The 27,902-nt window shown below is 53.9% G+C and overlaps 1 protein-coding gene across 2 annotated transcripts in view; it reads right to left on the bottom strand.

The window, feature by feature from the left end:
• Window positions 1-698: 698 nt before the first annotated feature.
• EPHB2 (EPH receptor B2) overlaps window positions 699-27,902 on the bottom strand; it is a 106,395-nt gene continuing 79,191 nt past the window's right edge. The window contains exons 5-15 of one of the 2 annotated variants that reach the window (XM_012722661.1): window positions 26,041-26,165; window positions 18,110-18,179; window positions 16,097-16,205; window positions 15,207-15,271; window positions 9,015-9,137; window positions 8,272-8,519; window positions 6,769-6,984; window positions 5,768-5,917; window positions 4,586-4,779; window positions 3,104-3,259; window positions 699-2,605 (exon numbers count right to left, since the gene is read on the bottom strand). In XM_012722661.1, the coding sequence (XP_012578115.1) occupies window positions 2,497-2,605; window positions 3,104-3,259; window positions 4,586-4,779; window positions 5,768-5,917; window positions 6,769-6,984; window positions 8,272-8,519; window positions 9,015-9,137; window positions 15,207-15,271; window positions 16,097-16,205; window positions 18,110-18,179; window positions 26,041-26,165 (1,565 nt within the window). In that variant the 3' untranslated portion in view covers window positions 699-2,496. Of the gene's footprint in view, window positions 2,606-3,103; window positions 3,260-4,585; window positions 4,780-5,767; window positions 5,918-6,768; window positions 6,985-8,271; window positions 8,520-9,014; window positions 9,138-15,206; window positions 15,272-16,096; window positions 16,206-18,109; window positions 18,273-26,040; window positions 26,166-27,902 lie in introns of both variants that reach the window. The other variant, XM_012722660.1, reaches the window with a different exon arrangement.

Raw genomic sequence — 27,902 nt, 5'->3', positions numbered from 1 at the left:
TGCCACCCGTGCTGGGCATCTTTGGGGCACAAAGGACGGCCGGCTGGGCCATGCTGGCCAGTTCATGGGAAACCTGCCCAGGCCTTCCCCCCCCTGCTTGGGCCTGTGCTCCCCTCTAATCCCTTCCTTGACATTGCCTCTGGGGCTCTGGAGAAAAGGTGAGTGACAGACGACATGCTGGTTCACGCTGGACTCTCCTCCTACTGAGAGGCCTTCAGCTGCCCACTGGCAGCCTGAATCATTCCTTCTGGTCAGTTTCCCACAGACAAGGGGAGGTCCCAAGGAGGCATCCCTGCCTCCCCTCTGCAGCCACTCACATTCACTGCATGTCCATTTCTCCGCCTCCTCCCACACAATGAATCGATTGTAGCCCATCTGCACAGGGGTTAGAGCTGACCAGCAGAAGGTGAGCATACCGTGGCTCTCCCTGGGGGTCCATAAATGCACCAGAACCCTCATGCTCCATGGTCACCTACTCCCTGGACCTCTGCCTCGGGCCCAGGAGAGCAGAGAGCAGCCCTGCCTGGTCCCTGCTCCCGATGCGGCCTGCCCCGGCTCACCCCGACCTGCAGGCAGTGAACATCATGCTTCGAGACACTTCCAACTCAGTTCTTCCGTTGCCTGTGCTTTTGACAAGTCAGAGGCAGAAAGACCACAAGGACCTTTGGTGTCCTCCGTGTGTTTGCTTAGCCCTGGCCTTCTAGAAACCTGAGGAAGGAAGATTTGCTTAGAAGAGCATCAATAGCCTTGACATGTCTCCGGTATCAGGGTCTCCCGTGGAACTTCCAGAGACAGGGTGGTTTTATAACTAACACATTTATTTCCATTCGGTGCGCTAGTGACGTTGCACTCAGGTGCCTGCCTCTGCTCATACGGGGTGTCTGCGGCCAGACCCGCTGGTTGGAGGTTCCCTCACGATCGGGATCTTCACACCTGGGCCAAGGTCTGGTGGAAGCAACGAGGTGGGAGAGAAACCACACGCCTCTTCCCTCCCGGGAGAGGGGAGGTACGTGCCTGGTCTCGGAGGGTGGTGCTCTGGCAGGCTGGGGTATCACAGTGAATGATCTGGGTCCTGGCCTCTGCTGCAGCGGGGTGCAGGCTGAGGCAAAACTGGGTTCTGGTTATCTGAGGGCACGCGGGAATCTCGGAGGGGCCTTTTTGCCTGGAAAGTTCTGGATACATCAGGATAGAAGGAGAGTGGAGAAGTGGCCAAGCTCAGTGGCTCTGTAGCCTCGGAGCCCACCTCTGCAATCTGTTGCCTTCACCAGCAGTCCTGGGTGGGAGCTCCTCTACCAGCCCCTACCCTCCGCCCAGATCTCACCCAGTCTTTGAATGGCCCAGATGGCCCCGTGGCAGCTGGCTTTGGTGAGGCCTGGCAGCAGGTGGGAGCTCTAGGCAGGGGGAGGAGGGAGGGGTGTCAAGGAAAACCATATAAAAAAATCCAGAAATGTGCATATAAAATCTCGCCCTTGGTGTATTGCCTAAGTCAGTAAGCAGAAAGCACCTTCTTCCTGGAGAAGGATCAAGTCCTCAAAAGGTAGGAAATGTCAAAGTGTCACTTCATTGTCTTAAAAAAAAAACAAACAACAAACCCCCCAAACTGAATCCACCCCTGACCAAAATACCCCCGAACCCACGAATCGCTGTAAACACACCCAGATGCAGGATCGATGGCAGTCGAAGCTGGTGGCAGTGACTGCGGATCCGTCCTCTGGGTGGGGGCTGGTGGGAGCAGACGCATGCGCCATCCAACGCGGAGCTGCAGACCGGGGCGGCCAGGCTCAGGCCGCTGACCTTGTGTGTCCCACGGTCTCCCTGACCCAGGAGGACCAAAGCTCCCGTTCAGCCCCCTGAGCTGACAGGAGAAACAGGTCTCTTTCGTCGAAGTGTCCATGTCCAAAATAGTCATCAAAGATAGAAAAATTCTTCCGCTTGCCCTGTGGCACCAGGCGCCAATCTTCCCAGGTGGCCGAGGGTCCCGCGGGTGGGGCCGCTCCGTGGGCCTTGCACGTGGCTGTGGAGCGCGGCCTGGAAGAGCGGCGTGAGGACAGAAGAAAAGGGCGTCTCTCCCCTTCACATTTGTTTTCCTGAAAGTGTTTTCTTGGCTCTGGCCAGGTCACGGTCCCAGAGGAAGTTGGAGAAAAGCTGCTGTGGGTGTCCTCTTGGACGAAGCACATGGATCTCCCAAGCCCTTCTTTTCCCCAGGAACAAAGACCGCTTTCCTATGAGAATCCTCTTTGAAAAGGAGTCCTGTGGTTCCCGCCCTCCCGGGGGGCCGATTTCTTTTGTCCCATTCCCTTTTTTCTGTGATCTGTGTTGCACGTGGTGTTGGTAACATCTCTCGACTAGAGCGAGGCTTGGTTCTTCCTGTTGCCCGTGGCCTCCTGGCAGGTGGCCTCCTGGCAGGTGGCCGACCCTGCGGTGGACGGAGAACCAGGGTGGATGGGGGCGGAGGGGGTGGTCCTGGAGAAGGAGGTGAGCCGAGGCAGGTGAAGGTCAAACCTCCACAGACTGGATCTGGTTCATCTGTGCCCGCATCACCTGGATACTGTTCAGGATTTTTTTCTGGTGGCCAGCCAAAGTGACCCCAACCCGGAGAATGTCCCTTTGGGAGAGAAGCAGTGTGTTAGGGGGGTCACGAGGGTGGAGGGTGCGTTGGGCCAGGCAGAGAGCGGCCTGGGCTTCTCTAGGGGTTTCCTGCCAAAGAGAGCAGGGGAGGGGCAGGGATGTGGTGAAGGGGTGGGCATCCTGAGCTGGAGTCAGTGGTGCTGAGATGGGGGAGCACTTGCCTGGGAGTCAGGGTGCCTGGTACACTGGTCTCCTCTGCCTTGCGTCTGCTAAGTACCCACTCACTTTCAATCTCCTTTGATGTTAGAGAAAACGAGGGGCTGAGTGAGTTTCGAGACCGGGCCAAGGTCGCATAACCAGTGGGTGGCAGGCAGGCCTGGCTGTCAATCTGAACAGGACTGCAAGGTTGGCCGGGTTACCCCTTGGTCCCCACATCTCCGCTGGGACACCGTCAGTTCCTCACCATCCAGAGCCTCCTGCTTGGTGGGATGAGTGGGGAGGAGGGTGGGTGGCGGGGGAGGTGCTGGGCACTTACTCCATCATCATCTGTGACACAACGTCGAAGGAGGTGAAGCCGGCGTTGGCGAAGCTCTCCTTGTACTGTCCCATCTTGATGGCCTCCAGCCACTCGTCTACCGTGTTAAAGCTGGTATAGTCGGGGATCGTGCGGTCCAGCAGCGGCAGGTTGATTCTGGGTGGGGCAAGGCAACAGAGACGGTGAGGGTGAGCACGGGCGTAGGCACACCTGGGCTGTGTGCACACCTGCTCCTGTGGACCTAGCTGCTCAAACACAGGTGCGTGTGCTCATGGGCGTTTCTGAGATCTCGGACGCCGGTTCGAGCCCACGGAGATGTGCGTGCGTGTGTGTGAGGACGGATGTGTGTGTGCAGGACCCAAAGCTGGGGTCCGCTGCAAAGGGTGGGGAGGCCTCTGCAGGGACTGCTGAGAGGCTGGACACCAGTGGTGCGTATTTCCAGGAGTGATTTCTGCTGGACCACCCATGCCGATGCCACGCTCTTCCCTCCCCCCTGTGCCATTCTCCGCCCTGGCTGTGCTGGTCCTGAAGTGCACCTCCTAAATCGGGCAAAGCGGGTGGCATGGAGGGGAGTGACTGTATGGTTGCAAGGAGTGAACTGATCCTCATGTGCCTAAAGACTCAGCGATCTTATCCGGCATGACAGGAGAGACTGGGAGAGGCCGTGGCGGGGAGCAGCTGTTAGAGCTAACACGAAGATCTGATGGTGAGAACTTGGCAGGTGAAGGACGTGGACCCACAGAGTCCCGGATACATCTAGCCCTGGGCCCGAGGACACCTAGCTGGACGCCCCTCGAAAGCCTGTGTGACGGACAGTCAAAGAGGGAGTGTGTTCAGGGCAGGAGGGGGCCTGTGACAGCCGCCCACGTGAGGCAGTGGCCCGAGACCTGATGGGGGGCCATCGGTCACCGGGGCGGGGGGCACCAGGGTCACTGGCGCCGGTGCTGGTGCAGCTGAGCCCGTCTCTGCGATGTGGGATGTGACCCAGAGGTGAGGCACGGGGATGCGGCACCCGTGTGTGCGCTCAGGTGCCTGTGGGCGCGCAGGTGCGAGAGCCTGAGGATGGGCGTGTAGCCGTGTGTGAGACTGCCAGTGCGGGCGTGTGGCTAGAGTGTTTGCGTCTGTGTCATGTCAGTGTGCCGTGTGTGTGGACAGCTGGATCGAGGAGGATGCACATGCAAGTCAGAGGTTTGAGTGTGCAGGAGACTTCAATAATTGATTCATCAAGATCCTGGTGATTTTTCTGAACCGTTGTTCTCTGTCCTGTAAAAGGTGCTTCTGCTACCACCCCCACACTCTTCCTTTCCGTCCATAATCCTGTCATCCTGCACCCCAAGGCACACAGCAGACTCTACTCGCGGGCCAGGAGCTGCAGTGCGCAGAGGCGGTCTCCCGCAGGGGCAGAGGGGGAGGGTGCAGGGGGCGGAGACATGGTGGGAGGGGGCGGGGCTGAGGAGGGGGCAGGGGCAGGCAGGACCATACCCCGAGGAGAGGGGCGCCATGGCTTTGAGGCTGTTGGGGTTTCGGATCATCTTGTCGAGCGTGTTGACGATCTGACCGAACTTGGGCCGGTGGTTGCGGTCCTTCTGCCAGCAGTCCAGCATGAGCTGGTGCAGGGCGCTCGGGCAGTCCATGGGGGGCGGCAGCCGGTAGTCCTGCTCTATGGCGTTGATTACCTGGGGCAACACAGGGGCCGAGTGGGGCTGGGCGGGAGGGGCACAAGCATCTGACCCCTGGCCGGGCCTTTCTCACCCCCCCCCCAGCACACTGCAGGGTAGCCCTACTTGGTTGCCATGGCAACAGCCCCCCTCCTGGGAAGGCAAGGAGAAGGCCTCCCCTGGGTTCCCACCATCTATGGCCTGGGACTGCGTTGGCAGCTGGCTGCCTGCCACCGCCATCCCTCCCCCGCTTTTCTCCCAATCTTGGGAAATCCAGCACCCTGACGTGGTCATCTCCTGTCGGGCCCCACTGCCAAGCCTTGAGCCTGGTGGTCCCATCCCACAATCCCCACCTGGACTCCTCAGTCAAGGAGTGGACCCCAGACAATTCTCCCAAGTATTCCTGCCACCAGGGCCAGACTCATCATCCCCAATGTGACTGTGGGTCACTCTTCCCGCTCAGGAAGTTTCTTCACGTTCTCCCTATTGCGGCAAATCAAACTTCCTTAGGTTCACTTGCAAACACCCTATCACTGAACCTCATCGACCTTTCTGCCCAGCTTTCTTCTCCACTGCTGCCCACCATGACCTCGCATCATCCCATCCCAGGGTTGTTGCACAGGCTGCTTCTCTACCAGGAGCCTCCTATGCACCCCGCTGTCTGCCTCAACACCTTCAGGGCTCGACACCTGCCTTCTCCAGTTTAACACTTAATCATAAAAAGTTTCTGGTCTCCAAAATAACCCCCCCCCCCGTTTAGGTGACACACAACTGAGGGGTGACCACAGTCCTGGAGGTCTGCTGCTTTGTGGGTGGGTCTTTCCTACTCCGATCCCTGGAGACTGTAGATGTTTGAGTCAGCCACCTGTGGGCTGAGGGCTGCTCTGGCTCAGGATCTCCAGGACTGCTCCTGATTCCTGGGAGACTGGCAGAAGGCCAGGAATTCTGGATCTTCCCCCTCCCACGTGGTTGGCAAGAGAGGTTCAGTCTACCCGTGGAGACTTACGTCCTGGTTGGTCATGTCCCAGTAGGGTCGCTCCCCATAAGACATCACCTCCCACATGACGATGCCATAGCTCCACACGTCGCTGGCCGAGGTGAACTTCCGGTACTGGATGGCTTCTGGGGCCGTCCAGCGGATGGGGATCTTCCCACCCTGGAGAGCAGAATGAGGAGGACTGATGATGATGGGGACTGACCTATCCGGCTCCCGTCTCAATCCTTCCTACCCTCTGCATGGTGGCATCCCAATCCCATAAGCACCTTCTTGTGCCCCCAAAAATCACAGTGCTGCTTCACTGCTGTTGACCCAGGAGGTGCTTCAGACCTCCGGGCATTTGCACATGCGGCTCCTCTTCATGAAGTGCCTTTTCCCACGCTGCGACCCCCTCACCCTTTAAGTCCCTCTGACAGTCTCCCTACGTCCCATTCTCCTCTACCCTCTAACTGTGCCCATATCTCTCCATCAAAGACGCAGTTCTTACAGAGCAGTACACAACTAAGTCGTCTTCTTGCCTGCCTTTACTGGTCTGTCTTCAAGCTCTTTGAGGGCAGGAACTGTACCTTATTCCTTTCTGTTTAAAACCCTTTCATAACCAACAGGATGTGAAGTCCTGAGACTTTGGCATTCATGGGTCTCTAAGACCTGGCCCTTCTGCCTCTCTCTAGTATCTGCTTGCCACCTTCTCTGACACCTGCATTCTGGTCACCTCTGGCCCCAAGACCATGGCATCTGACAAACTTCTATGGCTCTTTGGCTTTCAGCAAAACTTACTCTGCCTGCCAAGGAGGGGTAAGGTGCCCCTTAAGCCTGTCACTCCTCGTTTCTCTGCATATCTGTGTCCCCCACCAGCCTGTGTACCCCAAGAGGGCAGAAACCATGGTCTGTCTCCAGGGCCTGGCATAGTTCTTGGCATGAGCAGGGTGGGTGAAAATGTCATTTGGGGAGGGGGGTGATTATGCCCTCTTTCCTGGCACCATGGCTCGGTATTCCCTGCTGTATCTCACCAGGGCGCTGGTGTAGGTGGGGTCTGAGGTGTCATCCTCCAGAAAACGTGAGAGCCCAAAGTCAGACACTTTGCAGACGAGGTTGCTGTTGACCAGGATGTTGCGGGCAGCCAGGTCTCGGTGGACATAGTTCATGTCTGCCAGGTACTTCATGCCAGCTGCGATGCCCCGGAGCATGCCCACCAGCTGGATGACAGTGAATTGCCCGTCATTTTGCTTAGGGATAAATGGAGAAAATGCAGGGTAAGCAAAAAGGCAGAAATCAGATCATCCCTGCAAGGGGAAGCCAGAATAGAACACTGGCCCTAGGCCCCTGTGGGAAGAACCTCGATGCTCAAGGACCACAAAGAGAACAGATTTAGGGTGGTGAAGAAGGTATTATGGAAAATGGTATGGAGGTGTCTCAAGAAAATAAAAATGGAAATCCCATTTGACCAAGAAATACCACTATTAGATGTCTATCCAAATAACATGAACAATTTAACATGCAAAGATCTATTTACACCTATGTATACAGAAGCACTATTTACAATTACCAAATAGTGAAACCAATCTAAGTACCCCACAACAGAGGATGGATACAGAAATTATGGAGCAAACATTCAATGGGATATTACATAGCAGTGAAGAAGATGAAATGATGGCATTTGGCACAATATGGGTGGACCTTGAGATTATCCCATTGCATGAAATCAGCAAAGAAGTGGAAGACAGATATTGGATGGTTTCACTCATCTGTGGAATATAAATACCAAAAGTATCTGAACTCAGCAAAAAAGAAGATAATGATCACCAGAGGAAACAGGGTTAAGTGTGGAGGTGATGGGGCATGGTGGCAGATGGGGTGGGACGTGGTGGTTTGGTTTTAATTTAAAAAATTATTAAAAAAGTCAAAAATAGCAAAACAAAAAACCAAACCAAAACCCACAAGAAGGTATTTGTAAGCTGTCTGATATATACTAGGTGCTTAATCAATATTTGTTAATGGCAATCAGTCCAATGGCTTGCTTCTCACTGCTAGTCAGCGCTCTGTATCTGGCTAGTTGTGATCTCCTGGGGGTGATGGGTCTAGAAAGGTTTCTGTTGGACTTGTGCTCTAAAGCTTTGGGGAAAATAAAAGTCTGATAAAAAAATTCTACACAAGGAGTCAAAAGACAGGTACCAGTCCTGGCTGTCACCTCAACCTTTTCGGTGATGCTGGTAAACTCTTTGAGCCTTAACTTTCTCTGGTAGGTAATGAGAAAGCTGGCAAAGAGCACAGTGTTCAGGTGGTATGCCAACTCTGACTGACTGTGTTTTCTTGGATTGGGAAGGATTCTTAGTTTCTGGGTTTAATGGGGATTGATTAGTGATGTCTGCTATGAGTAAGGGAATGGCAAGTGGCACAGTATGCAAATCATTCTTGACCTAGGACTTTTTCAAGACCTCTCTGGGCTCTGACTATATCAAAGCTCACTCCACCACACCTTTCCCAGTACCACTCTGGACTGTTGCTGGCCCTACCCGGAGGAAAGAGTCCAGCGAGCCGTTCTCCATGAACTCAGTGATGATCATCACAGGTGTGCTCTTGGTGACAACACCCTCAAGGTGGATGACATTGGGGTGGTCAAACTGGCCCATGATGGAGGCCTCACTCAGGAAGTCCCGGCGCTGCTTCTCTGTGTAGCCCGACTTGAGTGTCTTGATGGCCACGAAGATCTCTCTCTTGCCTGGCAGTTTCAGGTGGCCGCTGCAAACCTCACCAAACTCCCCTGGGACAGACACACCAAGAGAGGCAAGATGTCACTCGCCAGGCAGAAATGCTTCTTCCCTGTGCCTGTGACAGCTGCTCCTGGGGTCTGCAGCCTTTTGTCCTTTAGTGGTCAACTCCTCTTAGGCACAGAACACCTTTGCAAACTTGGGAGCCCAAAAAGCCCCAGCCACACTTAAGATTAGGAATAAATGCTCAAGGCTGCCCTCTGGTATCTGGCTGGAGAATAAGACAGAACCCTGGGAGATGAGGAGAGGGACCTGGGTGGAATGATAGGACAGAGAGGGACAAAGCACTGAACCAAGCCCAGAGAACCAGATTTCAGACGTAGCCAGTCTCTTGTCTGATGTGCAACCTCCCTCCCACCCCATACCTCAGTTTCCTTATCTGTCAGTAAGGTGGTTTTCCCCACCTCACGTGCACCCCAGGACTATACATGGGGTGTCTCCCAACCATACCTGAGACCATGGGACCTGGGAGGGCATCAGCCACCTACCTGCTCCGATCACCTGCTCAATTTTGACACAGGAAATGTCAATTTCCTTGGCAAACTCCCGCACTGCCTCGTTGGGGTCCTCATAGGTGAAAGGGTCGATGTAGATCTTCATGCCTGGGGTCACTGGGGGACAAGGTCAAGCTCAGTCACATGCACAAACTTAAGATGTGGACCGATGGTAGGACAGGAGCCACTCCCTCCTGGGAGGGAAATGCACTCCTCTTTGGCCCCCATAAGTACTGGGCAACCCTCTGTAGGTACTTGACCCTTCTTGGTCTCAGTGGGCAGATAGACTCTGAGCTGGGTAGAAGGTGAGAGACACAGAGAGCGCAGAGGAAAGACAGAAAATAAGTTCTAGCTTGTTTCAACTCGGATTGACTGGCAATGGCTTCCTGGAGCAGCTAAAAGACTGTCAGGATTGATCAGCAATGTCTGTTAAGGCTGTGGGGATAAAAGGAGAGAGAATCCTTTTGTGATCTCATTTTGTGATAGAGAATCAGTGAGTGCAAAGTAAAGGAGAAGGAGGCCAAGGAGGAAGAGAGAAGACTGGGACTCAAATGCAGGAGGAGCAGGGAGCAGGTCTTGGCCTTTGCTAAGGAGGTGCCCTTGTCTTTCAAGGCCTAGTCAGGTCCTGCTCCTCGGTAGCCGTTCTGCGCTGCCACCGCCTCCCACGTAGACACTGGCGTCTGGACGGGGTGCTCCCATGACTCCCGGCCCTACCTCCCAGGGCCCCCTCTAGCCAAATCTTAAATCATCTTTAAATCGCCTCTGTCCCAGCCTGGACTGCCTCTGGCTTCCCCAGCTCCCTGCCTGGCCACACTCTCCCCCTGCTCTGGCTGTGGCTTTGCAGGCAGCAGCACTGGGAGTTGGAGCTGGAGTCCCTGAGCCACCATATGGCTTGGCTGCTTGGCGAGTGGGACCGTCAACCCCACTCAGCTGCGTGACCTTGGACGTGTTAGCTGACTCCTCTCAGCCTGTTTCAGACATTCCAGGAATCTAGGAGTTGGAACCCTTACATAGGAGTTGGCAAACTGGCCCACTGCCTGTTTTGTAATAAAGTTTTATTGGCACGCATCCATGCTCATTTCTTTGCCTGTGGTTGCTTCATGCCACAGCAGCTGAGTTGAGTAGTTACAGCAGACTGCGAGGTCTGCAAAGGCTAAAAACATTTGCTCTTTGACTATTTTGCAGAAACGTTTACCCACCACTGCTCTAACACACTAGCTTTATTTTGGATTATTTGTGTGGGTGTCTGTGAACCACTTGGCAATCCCAGGATGGGCATGGGGCTTGGGGTCTGGTACTTCTGGAAATGGAATGCATTTACTATTATAGCTTTTGAATTAGAAAAATCATTTATTCTCCTTATAAGTCGTCTAAACATGGATATGTAATTGAAAGTAGAAGTTCTTCAAAATTCATCCCTGACTTATAATTTTTCTATTTTATATGCATATTTAGTCATACAACCCAAAACTTTTAGTTTCAGAGGAGCTGGAGACCCCAAAAGAGGTTGAGAACCACCCTCCTAGACGGTGGAAGCCTGGGAGGAGGAGGGCGGGTGCCCTCATTTGTCCCTTCCTGGGACAGTCTAAAGCTCTGCAGCAATAGAAAATGTCCGCAGAGCTTGCAGAATCCAGATGTGGGAGAGAATAATAAAGACGACAGCCTTCACTGTCACTTACTGAGCCCTTTGTGCAGGATACTTCCCAGGGCTCCTTCCATGCATCATTTCATCAGCTCCACCCAAAACTCTTGGAGGAAGGACAAGAACTGATCTGAGGAAACTGAAGCTCAGAGAGGCCACGTCACCTGTCCACGGCCACGCGGCTAGCAAATGGTATCGGCAATTGAACCTCGGTCCATTAGCCTGAACCAGAGGTCAATACTTGCAACCACCATGCTTATGGCCTCCTGGATAAAACTGCCCAGATTGGGTCCATTCCTCCTCCACCCCCAAGTCTGCCCTCCTCCAGGCAGGGCCAGCTTCCTGGAGATGCTCCCTTTCCTGCTGACTCAGCGCCTGGGCAGAGGCTCTTGGCAACTGGAGTTCAGCCTCCCTCCCCACAGAACGGGGTGGGGGTGGGGGGATGGGGGGCCTTTGAGCTGGGCCAGCCTGGGAGGGAGGACAGGAATGTGTCAGCTCAAGAAGCAGAGAACACCATAGGAGACCAAGCCCACTTGGCCTCCTACTTAGGTGCTGCTAACTGAGCAGAGCATGTCCCCCCGCCTTGGCCTGAGGATCGGTCAGGAAGGAGGGTACGCTGCGGCTTATAGGCCAGAGGCAGTACTTCACCTGACATTGCAAGCTCTCCCTGATGGGCTCCTGATCCTCTGCGTGATAACACAAAGGAATGGTTTACCGGGTCATTCCAGGGACTGCTCACAATCACTTGCTCCTGTGCCTTTGTACATAAGGTTCTCTCTACTTGGAACACCCTTCTCTTTGTGCCCAGAGCAAATGTCACCTCCTCTATGAAGCCTACCTGGATTTCTCCTGCAGTGTCTGCAGCCTCATCGCCATACCACTCCCTGATGATTATTGATTTTCTTCCTTGTTTGGGGGCTCTCAAATACATGTGTTCTCACTGTCCTCTCCCCCTTTTCCAGAGCTCTCTGCTACCTATTTTGTACTCTCCCCAGTCTGTGTCTGTCGTGTTCATGAAACATCCCAGGACCTGTCTCACAGAGGGTGCTCCATAAATGTTGGCTGAAGGTTGATATGAGATTCCTTTTCTCTCTCCATCACAAGAGCCTTTGAAAATTTGATGAAGGCTAGGAATCTGCTCTTTGGAAAAGCATTCATGTGTGTGTACACTCACTCATTCAGTGTATGATTTTGGAATGTTTTCTCATGGTACTTATATGGAGGTGGTATACAGTAGGCACTTAATAAATACTGAGCTAAATTATCCTGCTCCTCTGGCCCTTAGGCTTCACCCCACCATTGTCAACACTCACAGTTCATTGGGGGTCACCGTGTACCAGGCCCTGTTCTAACCCAATTAATCTTCCCAACAATCCTTCCAGGTACATACTATTAGGCTGCGCCTCGTGAAAGTGTCCATATTTGACCACAAATATTTGATCTACAAAAGTGACAATTTCATTTCATCAATTGAATATTATCCCCATTTTTCACATGAGAAAATGGTAGCATGAGAAAGGTTAAATGACCTACTCAAGGGGTCACAGTAATTGCTAAGTGGCAGAAGTGGGGTTTGAGCCCCAGGTGTCTGGCCCGAGTCTTCTCCATGCTGTTAGCTTCCAATGCTTCCCCTGTCTGTCTCCTGGAATAGGAGGTTAACTCACTGGGCTAGAAGCTTTACAAAGGCGGACCCTCATGAGGAACATTTGCTGAGCTGGAGCTGGGTGAGGCTCTGGGGAGGCCATGCAGAAAACACTGAGCTGTTGTCTGCAAGATTTATGATTGCAGGGCCAGTAACTGTCATCCTGAACCCAAACAGGAAATTCAGGATGAGGGAGGAGGAACCAGGCATTCAGAGACCTGGGTTTGCATCCCAAATCTGCCAGGAATAATGATCACGAAAAAGCTGTGTGATAAGGCTGATGCCAGGGTCCATCACTATTGATGCAGCTGTCTGCCCCGGGCAAGCTGCTTAACCTCTCTGTGCCACGTTTTTCATCTACAAAACGGGGCTAACAAACATCACCTGCTTCACAAGGGGACTGCAAGAGGAGCTTTTAGGGCCTTAGTACAGATGTTGGCAAGTAGAAAGCACTGAATAATTGTTAGCTCTTATGAAGAAGAGGTGGCTATTAGTAAAGATTATTACAAAGTACTTCAATATCCATTAATTCACTTAATCCTCAGGAATGAAAGAAGTATCATTCCTGCTACTTTCAGGAAATGAAGCTGGGCTGAAGTCCACTGACTTCCCCAAGGTCGCCAAGCTGGCCAGTGGGGAAGGGATAAGAAACCGAGTCCCGCTGGCTCCACATCCGGGAACTGCAAGCTTTGGTATCATTCAGCACCTGCAGCGCCCATGAGAGTGACTATGCCGGTCACATGCCTCTGGGCCTCGCTGCCCCGGCCACACAGCTTGCGGTGGCCGTGTATCATGGGGCTGAGGTGGGGAGACTTTGAGGGAAACAAAGTCCCACTCAGATGCAGGGAGCAGGAGTTGTGCTTTCAAATGTGTTGGTCTTAGAAGAAACCCTGGGCCTATTTTAAAAATAAATCCCGGCTGTCACCTGCTCTCTTGTTATCTACACAAGCTCCAAATACTGGTCCTGAATGGCTCCAGGTGACAGAACACGCCAGCACGTTTTATTCAGCCTCAGTGGGTGTAGACAGCATGATACGGCTAAGGGGGTGCACCCTGGAGCCAGACGCCCTGGGGTTCATGCCCCAGCTCCTGCTCTGAGCAGCGGTGCGAGCGGCCTGTGCCTCAGTGTCCCAGACTCCAGCGGGGAAACGAACAGGACTAAATGGACAGGTAGTGGGCAGCACTAAGCCAAGCCCTGGCAGGCAGGACACAAGAGGCTGAGCTCCGTCTCCGATCATGATTTTATTACTTGGGGACTTGCAGAGGGGGCTGGAATTTATGGCTTTTATTTTTAACGTACAGGTGATTTTTATTTCTGTGTGGTTAAAGTTGTCCTCCTTTTTTCTTAGGATCGTTTTGTGGCCATTTATGCTTCCAAAGTCCTTTCCCACCCACGGATCAGTTAAAGTGTTACCTAAATTATCTTCTGGAAATGTTAATGGTTTAATTATTTTTACACTTCTGCCTAAAGTGATTTTAAAACACAAGAACTTTTACTCCAAATGAAGACATACCCAGAGGGTGAATACCTAGAACACCCCGACTCGGCTCTTCCCCGCACATCCCAGCCTGAAGTGGGCCCAGGGGGCTTTGCTTTCACACCGAGTCAGACCCCGCCACCACCACCCAGGTCTGCCCACCGTCACAGGGTCCCCGGGTGACTCCCACGGCCACCTCCTGGGCCCCCCTGCTTCTATCCTTGCCTGGCAAACGCCAGCTCATTCGGTCCTTTCCCCACACTGCAGCCAGAGAAGTGTCCTGAGAACACGGCACAGTTTTGCTCAAACGCTGGCAGCGGCTCCTTGCATCACTCAGAGTTTAGATCCTGGGCTGTGGCCTGTAATCTTCCCCCTCCTGCCGCTCACTCTGCCCCAGGCACACTGGTCTCCTGGCTGCTCCTGAAACCTACCAGGCATGTTCCTGCCCCAGGACCTTTGCACGGGCTGTCCCCACTGCCTGGGACACTCGGGAATCGCTGCAAATCTCACTAACTCCTTTGTATCTATTTAAATGAACCTCTCCGTGAGGCCCAATTTCAAGAGGCAATCCTGACCCCAGCCATTCTCAGTTCACCACCCCGCTCTGCTTTACCCCACAGCACTGCCAATTTCTAATACCTATCATGTGTGTCACTATTCCCTGTCTCCCACAGGGGCAGGGACATCTGGTTTGTTTACTAGAATCGTGCAACTCCTAGTAGGACATGCAGACAGGTCGCAAATGAAGGGACACCCCTTACCTGGTGTCCTCTGAGAGCCCTATGCTGAGAATAGCTTGAGGAAGCTACACTGGACACATTTGGATTTCGTTTGTTTGAGCGAGCAGGAGTGACGACTAAGGTTCTCCTTCCTGGCCCCCTTTTATCCCCCAGATGGTTGATTCTTGCCAAAGTCAAACCGAGAGAAAGCTATGACTTACTTTTTTTTCTACTGGCCCCCAGGAGGGAACAGCTGCTCTGAGTATGTCTCATGCCCCTCTCCTGGCCTGAGGTAGGATGGGAGGGGGCAGGAGGAGCCTGGGTGCTCCTCAGAGCTTCAGTCGTGTGTTTGTCCTGCCAGTGTGTCTCTGCCTTCTCTGTGCTGGGCGTCAGAGTGTGCAGCCACATTTACAGGCCTCCAGGCGTCCCCACCCCGTGGAGAGGCGGGGGAAGGGCCATCACAAAGTGGCCAGTGAGGATGTGCTGGGCCAGCACCTGCGAGGCCCTGACCCAGCTGGGAGGTTTCTCAGAGGACTAGGAAGAACCTCACAGGTAAAGAGAAAGGGGAGAGTGGTCAGGACAGAGCAGTGGCAGGCAGGGAACTTGGCTCGTTTAAGGACTTTCACTCTGGCCGCAGCAAGGTGGGAGGCAGAGGGAGAGGCTGGAGAACTGGGTGGGGTGGGTGCCGGCCCTGGGTGTACATACTGTGGCCGCTGGTGTAGTGCTGCAGCTTGTCCGTGTACTCCGAGTCCGCGCGCTCAAAGCCCCGTCTTCTGGAACAAGAGCAAAGGGCTGGAGCCACCTGGAGACACCCGGGGAGCTGGGAGCCAGCGTGGGCATTCGGGAGGGCGCAGGCCCTGGGACCCACACCCCTGCCGGAGTGCTCCTGCCTGTCCGGCCCAGCAGCCGCACCCTTGCTGGCCTCAGAAGCCCTCTCACCCTCCGTTTCCACTGGGGCCTCAGGCAAAGCCATCCCCCAGTCCTGACCTCCGGTCCCCAGAAGCCTGGGTGGCTGCTGCCCATCTGCCCATCTGCCCCAGGTCTGACCGAAGTGAGCAGCTCTTTAAGGAAGAGTCTCTCTTTGTATTAAATGGGCAGAAGCCAGGGGCCCGTGCCGCCTTCTGCCTTTTCAAACAGGGCGTCACTTGCCCACCTCCTGTCTCGGCCCTCTCCCACCTTTCCAGCTACCTCACCTGGAGGCCTTACCTGGGTTCCACAAGTTCCCATCCAATACTCTGCTCTGGTGCTACGCATGAAGGGGCCTCAACTTGTGCAGAAAGGGGGGGCCCGCTGCGCTCCCTCCCGCCTCCCACTCGGTTCCCAGTGCCCTGCTGTCTTCCTGCCCACTGTTCTGAGATGCTCCTTCACACCGAAGCCTCAGTGTCTCAGTGCGCCACTCCCTTGAGGAGAGGCCTTGTCAAGGACACGTCTAACCCAAAGGGGTGGACTGAGGGCTGTTAGGTGGCAGCAGGCTGTCCAGGCCCACCTGAGCCTCCCTGCTCCTGCTAGAGGCGAGGAGGCCTCCTCCGTTCCCCGACACCATTTTGGAAGGACTGACAGATCCCCCTGGATGGCGCCGGGATTCACCCACCCACCTGTTACACACGATAGCGATGACGACCACGGCGATGAGGAAGACCAGGCCGGCCACCGAGGAGCCGATGATGAGAGGCAGCTTCTCCTGGATGCTTGTCTTGTACTCGTCTGGGGAGAAAGCACAGCACGAGCTCTCAGCCTGGCTCTGGGGGTCCGAACGCCTCACATCCCTCCACCTGGTCTTTTGGGCTCCCCAGACCCTGTTCCCGCTCCTAACAAAGCTCTTGTTCTGTGCCCAGGTGGGAAACACCGTCACTCCTCCACCAGCCCACGAACAGTCCCCATCCTCAACTTCTCATCTCCAAAGTGGGCCTAATAACATTTATAGCTCAATGTTGATATGAAAGCTCAGGACACAGACTCAGGTAAGACTCCTGGGTTTGAGTCCTGACAATCCCACTTACCATCGGTGTGATCTCTGGGAGAGTAACTTACCTCAGTTTCCTCATCTGTAAAATGGGGAGAATAATAGTTCCCATCTCATAGGTTTGTTCTGTAACACACTTAACAACTCACGGCACCCACTGAGCAACGATGTTATTGAGTGTGTCACATGTCGGTCACACCACTGTCTTGTTTGATTTTCAGTCTTATGATGCATAATTAAACTACTTTACAGATGAGAAGACTGAACTTAGTGAGGTCATGACGCACCCGCGGTCACACAGTGAGAAATTTGCCAGCATTTGAACCCCGGTCTGCGTGACCCCAGGCCACAGGCTTAAATGAGGTGATATGTAACATGCTCCCAGCACTGTCCTCGGTTCTTGGAAACTGTCAATGCCATCAACACCATCACTGCACTTCTTGTCATTATTACTCCTCATTTGCTCCTTGGCCACATAGGGACCACATCAAACTGGGTCCTTAGCACCCACACAGGGCCCAGCATATGGCAAGGACTCAGCTCATATTTCCTGAATTAGTTAAGAAAGGATCTGGGGACAGTCCTTTAATTCCCAGGTCAGTGACATTCATCCAACAGGAAAAAAGGGCCTAGAGAAGTGACATATACTGCCTATGAGAAAGGAGAGGTAGCTTGTTGGAAGCTGATAGAACCAGAGAGAGAGTTTTTGTGATAAGACACGAATATATAGGTCCGAGAGCCTCTGACATGTTCAGCCAGGTCAAGGCCAAGGTTCAGACTTGGTGATTGAAGCAGATGAACGTTGAAGCTAAGAAGAGATGCTGAAGTCTGGTTATAAGTAAAGCTGCTCAGAGCATAGCTAGTTTGTAAAAGGTCCCCAGGTTCACATCAATGACAACTAAGACCTTGATTGCTATTTGGCAAATGTTAACTTTGTGTGAGCCCAGTGCTACCCCTGTGCCCTCCTGTACTTTTATCCCTCACCCTTATGCCCAGTTTGATGAAACAATGACCATGAGGTAGTTTATCATGCCCATGTATAGATGAGAAAACTGAGGTTCAGAGAGATAAGAGTGAGTTGCACAGGGACCCATAGGTAAGGCTGAATTATCATTGTGCTTTCTAATAGTCAAGCCCCAGAATTCACACCCTTATGTGGAGACACATAACACATGGGCTCCTCCTATTTTCTGCCCAGGGCAGACATAACTAATCCATCCCAGCTCTTCTTTCAGCTGAACTCAGATGTGGTTTCAAAAGGCTTTTCAAATCCACAATCTCACTCAAGTCATTGGAGTAGCCTATGAATGAGATATATTTGTTCTTGCAGACTGAACATAGTACTTTCATATATAAGAAAAATTTGGACTAGGATGGGGAAGGGACTTGCTCAGAGGGGCTCTACAAGTTAGGGCTGAGCCCAGGAGTCGTGGGCTAACAATGGTAATGGAGGAGACATATCCTCTCTGGTGGCAGAAACAGTGCCTGCAAGCGTGGTGCACAAAGATTTCCAGCCCGTGGGGTACACTGGGAGATCAATACCCAGAAGAGGGTGTGCCTTTCTGATTTGCACTTTATGGGAATGGGGGCTGTGGGTTTGCCTTGGGAGCCAGTGCTGTCCGCTGCCCCTCTGGGCGTGGCCTACCTTCCGTCATGGTCTGGAAGTACATCTTGCCGCTGTAGCGCCCGTAGCCCGCCACGGTGCGAGCCCGCACCTGGAAGACATAGATGGCGCCGGCTTTGAGGCCCTGCACGGTGACCGTGTTGGTGGGGCTTTTTATGGCTGTGGCGTTGTACTCACTGAGCATCTGCCGAGGAACAGAGAAGACAGTTAAGCCAGTGTTGCCCACGGAGGGCCCAAAGCCTGCTGCCCACACCAGCCACCTGTGGTGGGTCTGGTACCGGGTGAACATCTATGGTTCTCTCTATTACTGAGTCTCACGCTCACACTTTCAACAGGTGATTTTGTAACATTTCCTGTGAATGGGCCAGAGGATGTATCTTGACTTCATGGATGAGGAATTTGTCCACATGACTTGCGTTCGTCATAGGAATATTCTAGAGGATGTAATGCAAAAGTCTTTATATGTGCTTGTTGATTTGGTCTGGCCTCTTGTGCTTCTGTCATTTGCTAAGGGGGAAGAGGGTGGTTAGCCTGGGTAACAGCTGGTTCCAGAATCAGAAACATGTGGAGAAGATCTTGACCTAACTCCTAGGCTGGGACAAGGCCACCTGAATTGACCCTCAGACACACTCTCGTGGTAATGAAAGTAGCCCCTCATTAGCCATTGGCCTTGGGGGGTTACAGCAGCTACTGACACAGTTGCACTAGTCACTGTGCAGACCTCGAGGACTGGACTGTGAGTCCTGGAGACAGCAGGAGCGGGCCCACCTTATTTACTTCTGCACCCACCTCCCAGTCCATCGCCTTGATTGCTTATGTAGAAGGCACCCAGCTCGCCTCAGTGCACTTGAATGAGGCAAGAGTGAAGGCCTGGAAAGGGAAAATGATGCTCAAGGCCACACATATCAGTTGCTTTGGTACTCAAAACCAGGTTCCCATGTGGATCAGCTATAATGTCTATGCCTTTGGGAACCAGGACCTAATTAATGCCCCCACCTTTGAAGGGTGCAGAACACCAATCCTGACCTCCTAAGCACTGCTTAGGGTGACCAGAGTGGTCTGGGACAGAATGGGGTGCAGTGCTGCAGTGGGAGTGGGGGAATGGCGCTTGTTCAGGCATCTGTCAGGCACCAGCAAACCTTTCCCAGATACCCTCTTTGCACTGGACCCTGGGCTGGGCCCTGCGGAGCCACAGGGGTTGAAGCACAGGCCCTGGCCTCAGAGAACTCTGTTCAGGAAAGCAAACAGTGTGGAGATCTCAATCCTTGGAGAATCATGAACCTGTATGAGAAGCTGATGAAAACTATGAATCCTTATGCAGAAAAATGCACATCTGATTGTATATGTCAATCACGTATGCGTTGAGGTACACAGACGCTTGGAAAGCTCTTGCAGTAATTAGGTTCGATGTGAACTGTGTTATTATGGGTATTATAGAGTAGACATTAGGTCCGCACGTGGGAGGAGACTCCCTGGGTTCAAATCCTGACTACTCCTTATCACCTTCGGCTCCTAGGCATGTTCCTGAACTTGTCTTACTTTCTTTTCTTCACCTCTAAAATGGGAATAATAATAATAGCTACCTCAAGAATTGTTTAGAGGATATAACGAATTAACAGGTCTAAAATGCTGACCCTGGCAGAGTAGGGCATAATGAATGGGGAGCAGATGACCGTGCCTGGGTGAGGGGTAATAGTAGAAGTCAAGGAGAACTCTCAGGGGGAGCTGGGGGAACTGGAGTCATGTCTTAGGGAACAAACGCAAGTCAACCAGGCAAAGGGGGGAGGGTATTCCTGGCAGAAGGAGCAGCAGGTGAGGGAGGAGAAGAGGCAAAGAGGTGACAGCTTGAGATGTGGGACTTGAGAAGGGGCTCACCTGCCAGTGCCTCCCCTCCACCACCCCCCCCACACCCAAGGCAGCAGCAGATAGGAAGGCTCTTTCCTGAGCCAAATCTCCTGTCCCTCCTCCAGGAAGCCTCTTAGAATCCCCAGCCAGATGCACCCCCCTCCTCCAAGCCTGGCCCACTGGCTGTGGGTGTCACAGAGGGGATTCCACTACATCTCTTCTCCCTGGGCCCAGGTTTCTTCAGCCCTTGGGTTATGAACTCCTGAGGGAGGGGTTGTGTTTTGCTCCCTTTACCAAGCAGAGAGTGCTTGCACACAGAGCCCTTCCCCAGGGTGCACAGGCACGGGCTCTACTCCTTAGCTTTGCAAGACAGACCTTTTGTGATCTGACCTTTGCCAGTCTCCCCTGTCACACCCAGCTTCTTCCCTTTTCCTTGGCAGGGCTGCCATAGTTAGCAAATAAAAGATGCTTAATTAAGTTTGAAGTAAACAATGTATTTTTCTTTTTACTGTAGGTATGTCCTGTGCAAGACTTGAGACATACTTATATAAAAAAAATGTTTTCAGATGTAACCAGGTGTTTTGCCTTGTCTTTGACAATGGTACTGTCCTTAGATATGCTGGATTTCTGCAAGGGCTGCTGCCCATCTCCTGGCAGTTCATTATTTAAAAGAGCACCAAAGCCTCCCTGGAAGTACAAAGGGTTAAGTCTCAGCACTATGAAGCTATCTCCATTCACTGCAGCATGTGTTCGATCCCTGGCCAGGGAGCTGACCCACATGGTGCGGCACACCTCTCTTGACCTGCCCGCTGCTCCCCTCAGCAGTGTGTTTCAGTGTATCTGCCAGTTCTGCTCCCCACTCTGTCTCTGGTGAATCTGTTCACCACCCACACACCTGTGACCTGTACCCCAGCTCTTGTATGCATTAGTAAACAAATAAATAAATAAATCTTTGAAATCTTTAAGATAAAAAAAAAAAGACTCAGCACCAGCACCACCTCTACTGGGAGACTTCCCAAAAGTCCCAGCCAGAGGTTGCAGGTTCAGTGTCTGCTCTCAACACTTACACCTACTATTCTGATATACACCTGTTTTCTCTAAAGACTGTAGGTTCTCCAAGAGCAGGGATCTCGTCTCCCTCACACACAATAAATGCTTACAGGAAGAATGAATGAATGTTAATGGACTCAAAATCCCCAATCTGGATTGTAGTACCAGGCTTGGCCACTAGGTGCCACTATCTAATATAGGATCTGCTCCGACTTGGACAGGGGCTGGATTCCGCAGATTGGGTGGGTCTCTCTTTACAGAGGCTTAAGTTTCAAGTTCCCAACTGTGAGAGGGAGATGGAAAGTAGCTGCTGGTAGCACAGTTGCCTGAGGAGAGGAAGGAACCAGCCAGGGCATAGGACAGAGGAAAGGAGTGGAAGCAGTTTCATATGCCAGCTCTTCCACTTCCATTGTGACCTTGGCAAAGAGCCTTCACTTACATCTCTGAGCCCTGCTTCTAGTCCAGAAAATGGAACAACAAATGCCAGCCCGTGGGGGTTGTTATGAAGACAAAAATTTGATGAGGCGGTGCTGGTTGAGCTATCAACTCCCATCCTCGCTCCCCTTTCTGAATAAGGCTGAACGCTAATAGATGGCAGGGAGAAACCTAGCATGAAATCCTCTAGTCCTTGGGCTGAGTCCTTACCACAGCTCAAGGGCCAGTGAGGCTCTGGGTGCACTTCTCCAGCCCTCTGAACCCTGTCTCCTCTGAAGTGGGCCAGCCCACCAGGTACCGCCAGGGTGTGTGGGGCTTCGGCAGGGAAAGCGGGTGAAGCCTTAACGTTGTCTCTAGAGCACGGAAGGCTGTGGAGATGCTGGCCTCGTGGTCAGTTATCATCAGCGCACAGAAGGACCACAGGGCTCTCCGCAGACACTGCTCCACTCACTGGGGTCATGCACACAGCCAGGGCTGGCATGGCCCCCAGCCCCCAGCCTTTATCTCTGCCTAGAATGTCCTTCCCCCCTCCCTTCTGCCAAATGCAAATCTGTTGAATAAACACTTCGGTGTGGCCCATCTGCCATAGGTGACCTCATAAAATGACTCTCCTTAAGCACTTGGGAGCCAAAGGCACTGGGAACCTGTATGCGCTTTGGGGCAGCTGCTGAAGGCGGTCACTGTCTCGGGGCCTCCGGAGCTGGTAGAGATGGCCAACCCAGGCCTGGTTAACACCCTTTGTCAGAGGTGTCCAGAACCCTTCCAGCAAAGGGGCTGTCGGCTCTGGGCTCCTGACAGGCTGGGAAACCCTAGTGGGGCTGGAGAAAGGCCAGGCAGAGCAGGTTCCCAAAGAGCCCAGTAAAGAGGGAAAGGACCAAGGTGGGGGCGGGGCCAACAGGCCTCTAAGCCTCAGCCTCTGACTCCCTACCTGGGAAGATCAGGCGCATTCATTAAAGAAATCAATCGCAGGCCGCAGGAGGATGCCAATGTGTTAGGTAAGAGGCGGCTGCCATTGGTCAGAAATAACTCCCTGCGGGCAGGGCTGAGGGGCAGGCTGGCTGGTATGTCACAGCCTCACCCCCAGGTCCGGGACAGAAACCGGCCAGCTCTCCTCCTCCCTCTCTGCTGGCAGCTCCTCCAACCCTTTCATCAACTCTTTTCTCTCTCTCCTAAAATCTTGCCATTCGCCTGGGTCCTCTCCTTCCTACTCTGCTTCCTCTCAGCCTGCTGTCACACACGCCATCTCCCCCAGCCCATGAAGCCCCACCCCTATACCTGCAGACAAAGTCCACAGCTGTCCCAGGAAAAGGCACCACACACTACAGGCATCTTTCTCTATACGCCCTGGTCCCTCAAGTTGCAAAATACTGTCTGAACCTCTGAGCTTCTCACTGTCCCTGCCACCAGCACGTCAGGCCGTGTCCCATGAGAGTTTCGAGCAGGGTCCACCTGGGACAGCCCTGTGGCCTGTTTTCCACATAGCAAGCTACAGGGACCTTTAAAGTAATGGGAGTCAAATCGCAATATTCTAGAACCTTCGATGGCTAGAACCTATGTGGCCTACCAGCCACACAGCCTGTCACCTTCCTCCCTGTTTCCCGCTGATCTCTCTTGTTCACGCCACTACTGCCAGCTGGCCTTCTCTCTTCCCTGAGACACTCCTGCCCCAGGGTCTTTGCACATGCCCTGCCTGTCGGCTGGGAGGATCTTGCTTTTATCTTTTGTCTATCTGGTGAACTGCTAGCGTCTTTCAAGGCTCAGCTCAAGCGCTACTTGGATGAAGACTTGCCCTCACCCATGCCAGGGTTATGGGCCTCTCCTTGGTTCCCCATGGGGCCTTTGCTAGTCCTTCTGTGACTTTCGTCACACATTGTCTCTAGGCTGTGTCTGAAGTGGCTGTCCCTGGCCTGTGAAGTCCTGAGCCTGCGGGTATGTCTGTTGACTGCATTATGCCCCATACCCAGCTCAGGGTCCAGTCGAAAGCTGGTGATGGTGGATATTGATTGAACCTGTGTCCATCTCCCTCCGGGCAGATGCCAGGCCCCTCTGCCCTGGAGGAAGGCATGACAGCAGAGGTGTCATGTGTCATCTCAGCCACATCTCAGGCTTACTTCTCTCCTGCCTTTGTGCCTAAGACCCCGGCCCCTCATCAGAGCCTAGTCTGGTATCCTCCTCATGCATGCCTGGGAGCAAACTGGGAGGCAGGCTTCAGATGAATGTGAAAACACAGGTCCAGAGCCTTGCTCTGCTCCTCAGCAATGGTCTCTGTGCCTCAGTGTCCCTGCTGGGATGACAGGCACTGTGTGAGGATCAATGAGATAATGGGGAGCACCCACGTGGGGGGCACTCATGGAGTGTGAGCAGGTGGTGACCATGGCTGCCCCAGGCCTGTGGTCCTGCCACCCCAGCAGTGGCCTGGGGATACCTGGGCAGCAGCAGAAAGTAGGACAAGGTGCCTCCTGGTTCCCAAACCCGTCAGCCCCTCTGGCCCCTCCCATCTCAGTAGGAAGTGGGTCGTGGGCAGGAGCCGCGCTGGGATTCCTCATTTCCGCTCCTGTCTTTGGGGACACACACTTCCAGTTTCATTTAATCATAAAGCTTCTTAATTAGGTTTTTTTTTTTTTTTTTTTATTTTGAATTCTGAGTGCTGTTCCTGTCAGAGGGAGTGGAAACGTAGTTCCTGCCTAGCTGCAGGGTCTGGAGAGGTCAGTGTGGCTACCAGGGATGTTCGGCTCACTGCCACTGCTACACTCACATCCTTGGTCCAGCAAACTCCTCTTGAGCAACCACTGTGGGCCAGGCTGGGGACCCAGGAGAAACAGGGCAGGGTCTTAGTGCCTAGCTCTTAGTACCTAGTGGCTCAGTCACTGTGATAAAACAGTTGTGATCAGTGCTAAGAAGAATGGAGAGGAGTGAGGTTTCTGTGTTGGGAGGGTCCTGTGTTGGGAGGGGCAGTCGGGGCGGGCTTCCCCAGGGAGGTGATATTTAAGCTGAGATTCGAAGGGGTGGCTGAGAGCTGGGCAGGTGCAGGTGAGGATGGAATTCACCCCCGGCTCCATCTAGGCATCCAGCCTTGGGTACAGCCCCCTTTGTCGTTAACAGGTTCCATGCTCCTCTCATTCACAGAATTCACGCACCCCTCATTCATAGCCTTCTGGAGGAGACACCGGCTCCCACAGCCAGCTAGCGATGCTTAAAGGGGGGCATGTCCAGGTGAGAGGGGGAGCCAGAGGGACCCTGCAGAGGCTGACTGGCAGAGATGAGGGGGGCAGGAGAAGTGTGGGTGGAGGCAGAAGGGGCTGGAGACACGAGGTGCAGGGCAGCGCAGGGGCCTTCTATGAATGGTCCGCGGTGGCACAAGACACCCAGGAGTGTTATTCATTCACCCAGTTATTTATTCACCAGGTGTCCCGGGTGGCCCAGGGTGCTGGGGAGAAGGCAGTGAGCAGGACTGACGTGGCCCCCCAGCCTCGTGAATGTGCTGCTTTGAGGAGGGGGGGCTCTCAAGCACACAAAATCATCCGGCTGGTGTTTTGTGGAGCCCCGGAGCCTCCCAGGGTTGGGCTGATCCAGTAGTTAGAGGCCCACGCTGGGCCTCATAAAGTGGGGCTCCAGCAGGATTGCTTGTCTCAGTCCTTAGGGAGAGCGTCTCCCTCCACGCCCCTGTCCCTCCAGTCTGGACAGTCCCTCCCGCAGTCATACACTTCAGTTTGAATGGCAGCCCAGTGACATCTTCCCCAGGGGTCCTGGCAGCCTCTGTGGGGCTGTTTGGTGCCCCAGGGGGCAGGCAGGAAAAGTCAGCAGTCAGAAGAGTTTCCTGGGCTTGTGATATCCAGCTCCCCACTGGCCCCCTCACCCCCAGCTGCTGTGCGGGCCCCGTACAGGACAGGCCAGTAGGCAGGCAGGGAGGCTGCTGGGAGCTGTGCGTCTCTTTGTTATGGACCCCACAAATCCCACACAGGTGGAAACTGAGGCTTGGAGCTGCAAGATGCCTGGCAAGGTCACACAGCTGGTGATGGCCGGAGCTGGGATTGGATGTCTGGCTTCTCAGTCCCGGCCATCTTCCTTCTACCACAGCGGCGACTTCCAGGCCAGGGTCCCTGTGTCCTAGAGGTCCTCTGTGGGGGTCAGAGGGTCTGATTTGATACCTCAAGAACTCATCCTCTTGCCATACAATGGACACGTGGGCAAATGAAAACAGTGTTTGAGCTGGAACCGAAGAGGAAGCACAGGTGCTTCCTCTGCCTGCACAGATGCCCTTGGGCACTCTCCCATCCTTGCTTCAGAATGGGTGGAACACTACTTATTACTTATAAATCCAGCTGTTTCAGACATCAGGCCCACTGAAGTCAAGACGAAGGGGCCTTGATGGGGAAAGGGCTGCTTCATTTTAACAAGATGCTGGCCGGACCCCCCCAGACTAAAAGGTAAGAGAGGTCAGGACACCTGCCCGAGATCTCGCAGCAGGAGAAGCCGAGCCAGCAGGAGAGCGGGCTCTGCAGCAGGTGTTCTCGGCTGCACGGTGCGTCTCCTCTCGCGGGAGGGCAGAACCCCAGGCCCCAGCTGAGGAGGGGACTTCAGGAGCTGGGGATGGGGCCGACATGCTCCCCGAGCAGAGGTACCTTCTCATAGTACTGAAGCTCGTAGTCCAGGATGACACCGTTGGGCTGGTCGGGCTGTGACCACGACAGGGTGATGCTGTCTACGGTGCGGCTCACCTGGTGCATGATGGACACGGCCGATGGGGCTGGAAGAGAGGTGAGAGGTGAGGGGTTGGGCAGGCACGGGAGGCTGGTGTCCAGGCTGACCTCAGACTTGCCCGGACAGAGCTGCGGGGCCCAAGTGGGGAGGCCGTTTGACCGAGGACACCCAGCCAGCCTGGGACGGACAGGAGGCAGGAGACGGGTTTAAGGTCATGAAGACGCTGCTGTCAAGGGCACTTTGAGATTACAGACATGATTCCCAGCCCTGGGGAAGCCCAAGTAACTCCAAGCAGAGAGACACTGACCCCTTCTCTGGCCTGGCCCGAGTGGAGTGGACAAAGTGTTCTTTCTCCTACAGCCTAACGCCCCAGGGCACGTTCTGTTGTGATGGGGCTTTGGGAGGGAAGCAGAGAAGGTGGGAGGCTGTTTAATCCCCTCAACAAACTCGTGGAGTGACCATTATGCGCCTGGGAAGAGCAGGGAATGACCTCCCCCAAATTCACATACAATAATAAATCTGCTGCTGCTCTGGAAACAGTTCGGTGGTGCCTTAACAGGTTAAACATGGCATTACCATGTGACCCAGGATTATAGACGCCCACCCCCCGGCCCCCCAAACTGAAAAGAGGTCTTCAAACAAATGCTTGTGCAGGACTGCTTCCAGGGCACGCTTCATGCCAGCCAGCAGAGGGGAACAGCCCCGTGCCCGTGAGTGGGTGAAGGGAGGAACCAGTGGCCAGCTGCTCACAGTAAGGTCGTATCTAGAGCATGATCATGAAGGAGCAAGTACTGGCATGTGGGAGAAGCCCGGAAGCACGCTAGTGAGGGACACAAAGATCACATCCAACACGATCCCGTATCACATGATGCTCAGGCAGTAAGCAGGAAGCAGACTGGTGGTCATCAGAGGCCGGGGAGGGGTAGATTGGGGTTTTCTCCTGGGTGATGAAATATTTTGGCGCTAGATAGAGGTCTGGGACGAGCAGACCCTGTCTCAGCTAACCCAGTGGTGTCTGTAGCCTGAGGCTGACCCTGCTCCTCACAAAATCCCGTTTGGCAGGGCCTCTGACCTCCGGACATGAGCGTGACAGGCAGGCACGACAGGCCTCTTGGGAAGTGGGGGGACCCAGCTCTTGCGGTTTCCTCTTTAGATTCCATGAGAGCCTGTCTTCCTCGTTCCTTCCTAGGCTGACAAGAGAGCCCGAGGCCCGGCGACCCCTGTTGTTGGGCCTCGTGTGCTGGCGCCCGGCCATGCCCTTGACCTGCACGGAAGCCTCACAACAGCCCCTGAAGCTGGCCTCCTCAGGCCCATTCTGCACACGGCAAGCTGAGAGTCGGAGTGAAGAGCTCGGCCCAAGGCTACACAGACCAAGGTGTCACCAGCGCCTGGGGGTCCGGCCAGCATCTTGTTAAAATGAGGCCACCCCAGGGCTCTCTGTGTGCACTGACAGCTGATAGCACCACTGACCGGGTCCTCCTGGGCCCAGAACTTTCCTGTTCCATCTGCTCTGGGCGCGTTTCCAAATGCTTTGTAGCAGCCATCTCTTTTCAACGTGAACACCAACTGGGTGAGGCTGGTGATATTAAACCCACTTTTCAGATGATGAAGCGAAGGCCTGGAGGTATGAAGCAACTTGCCCTAAGTCATAGCAATCAATGGATCTGGCATTTGAACCCCGGCTGCTGTTTCCCCACCATTGGCTGTGACTGATAGAAGCTAGCCAAAGCGGTCTGGAAGCCAGTGGACACAGAGGGCCTCTGAGGACACCCTGGTCCAGCTC

Source organism: Condylura cristata, unplaced genomic scaffold, assembly GCF_000260355.1.
Source record: "Condylura cristata isolate star-nosed mole 26May11 unplaced genomic scaffold, ConCri1.0 scaffold00008, whole genome shotgun sequence".
Classification (NCBI taxonomy): domain Eukaryota; kingdom Metazoa; phylum Chordata; class Mammalia; order Eulipotyphla; family Talpidae; genus Condylura; species Condylura cristata.
This window is presented reverse-complemented; position numbering and strand designations above follow the sequence as displayed.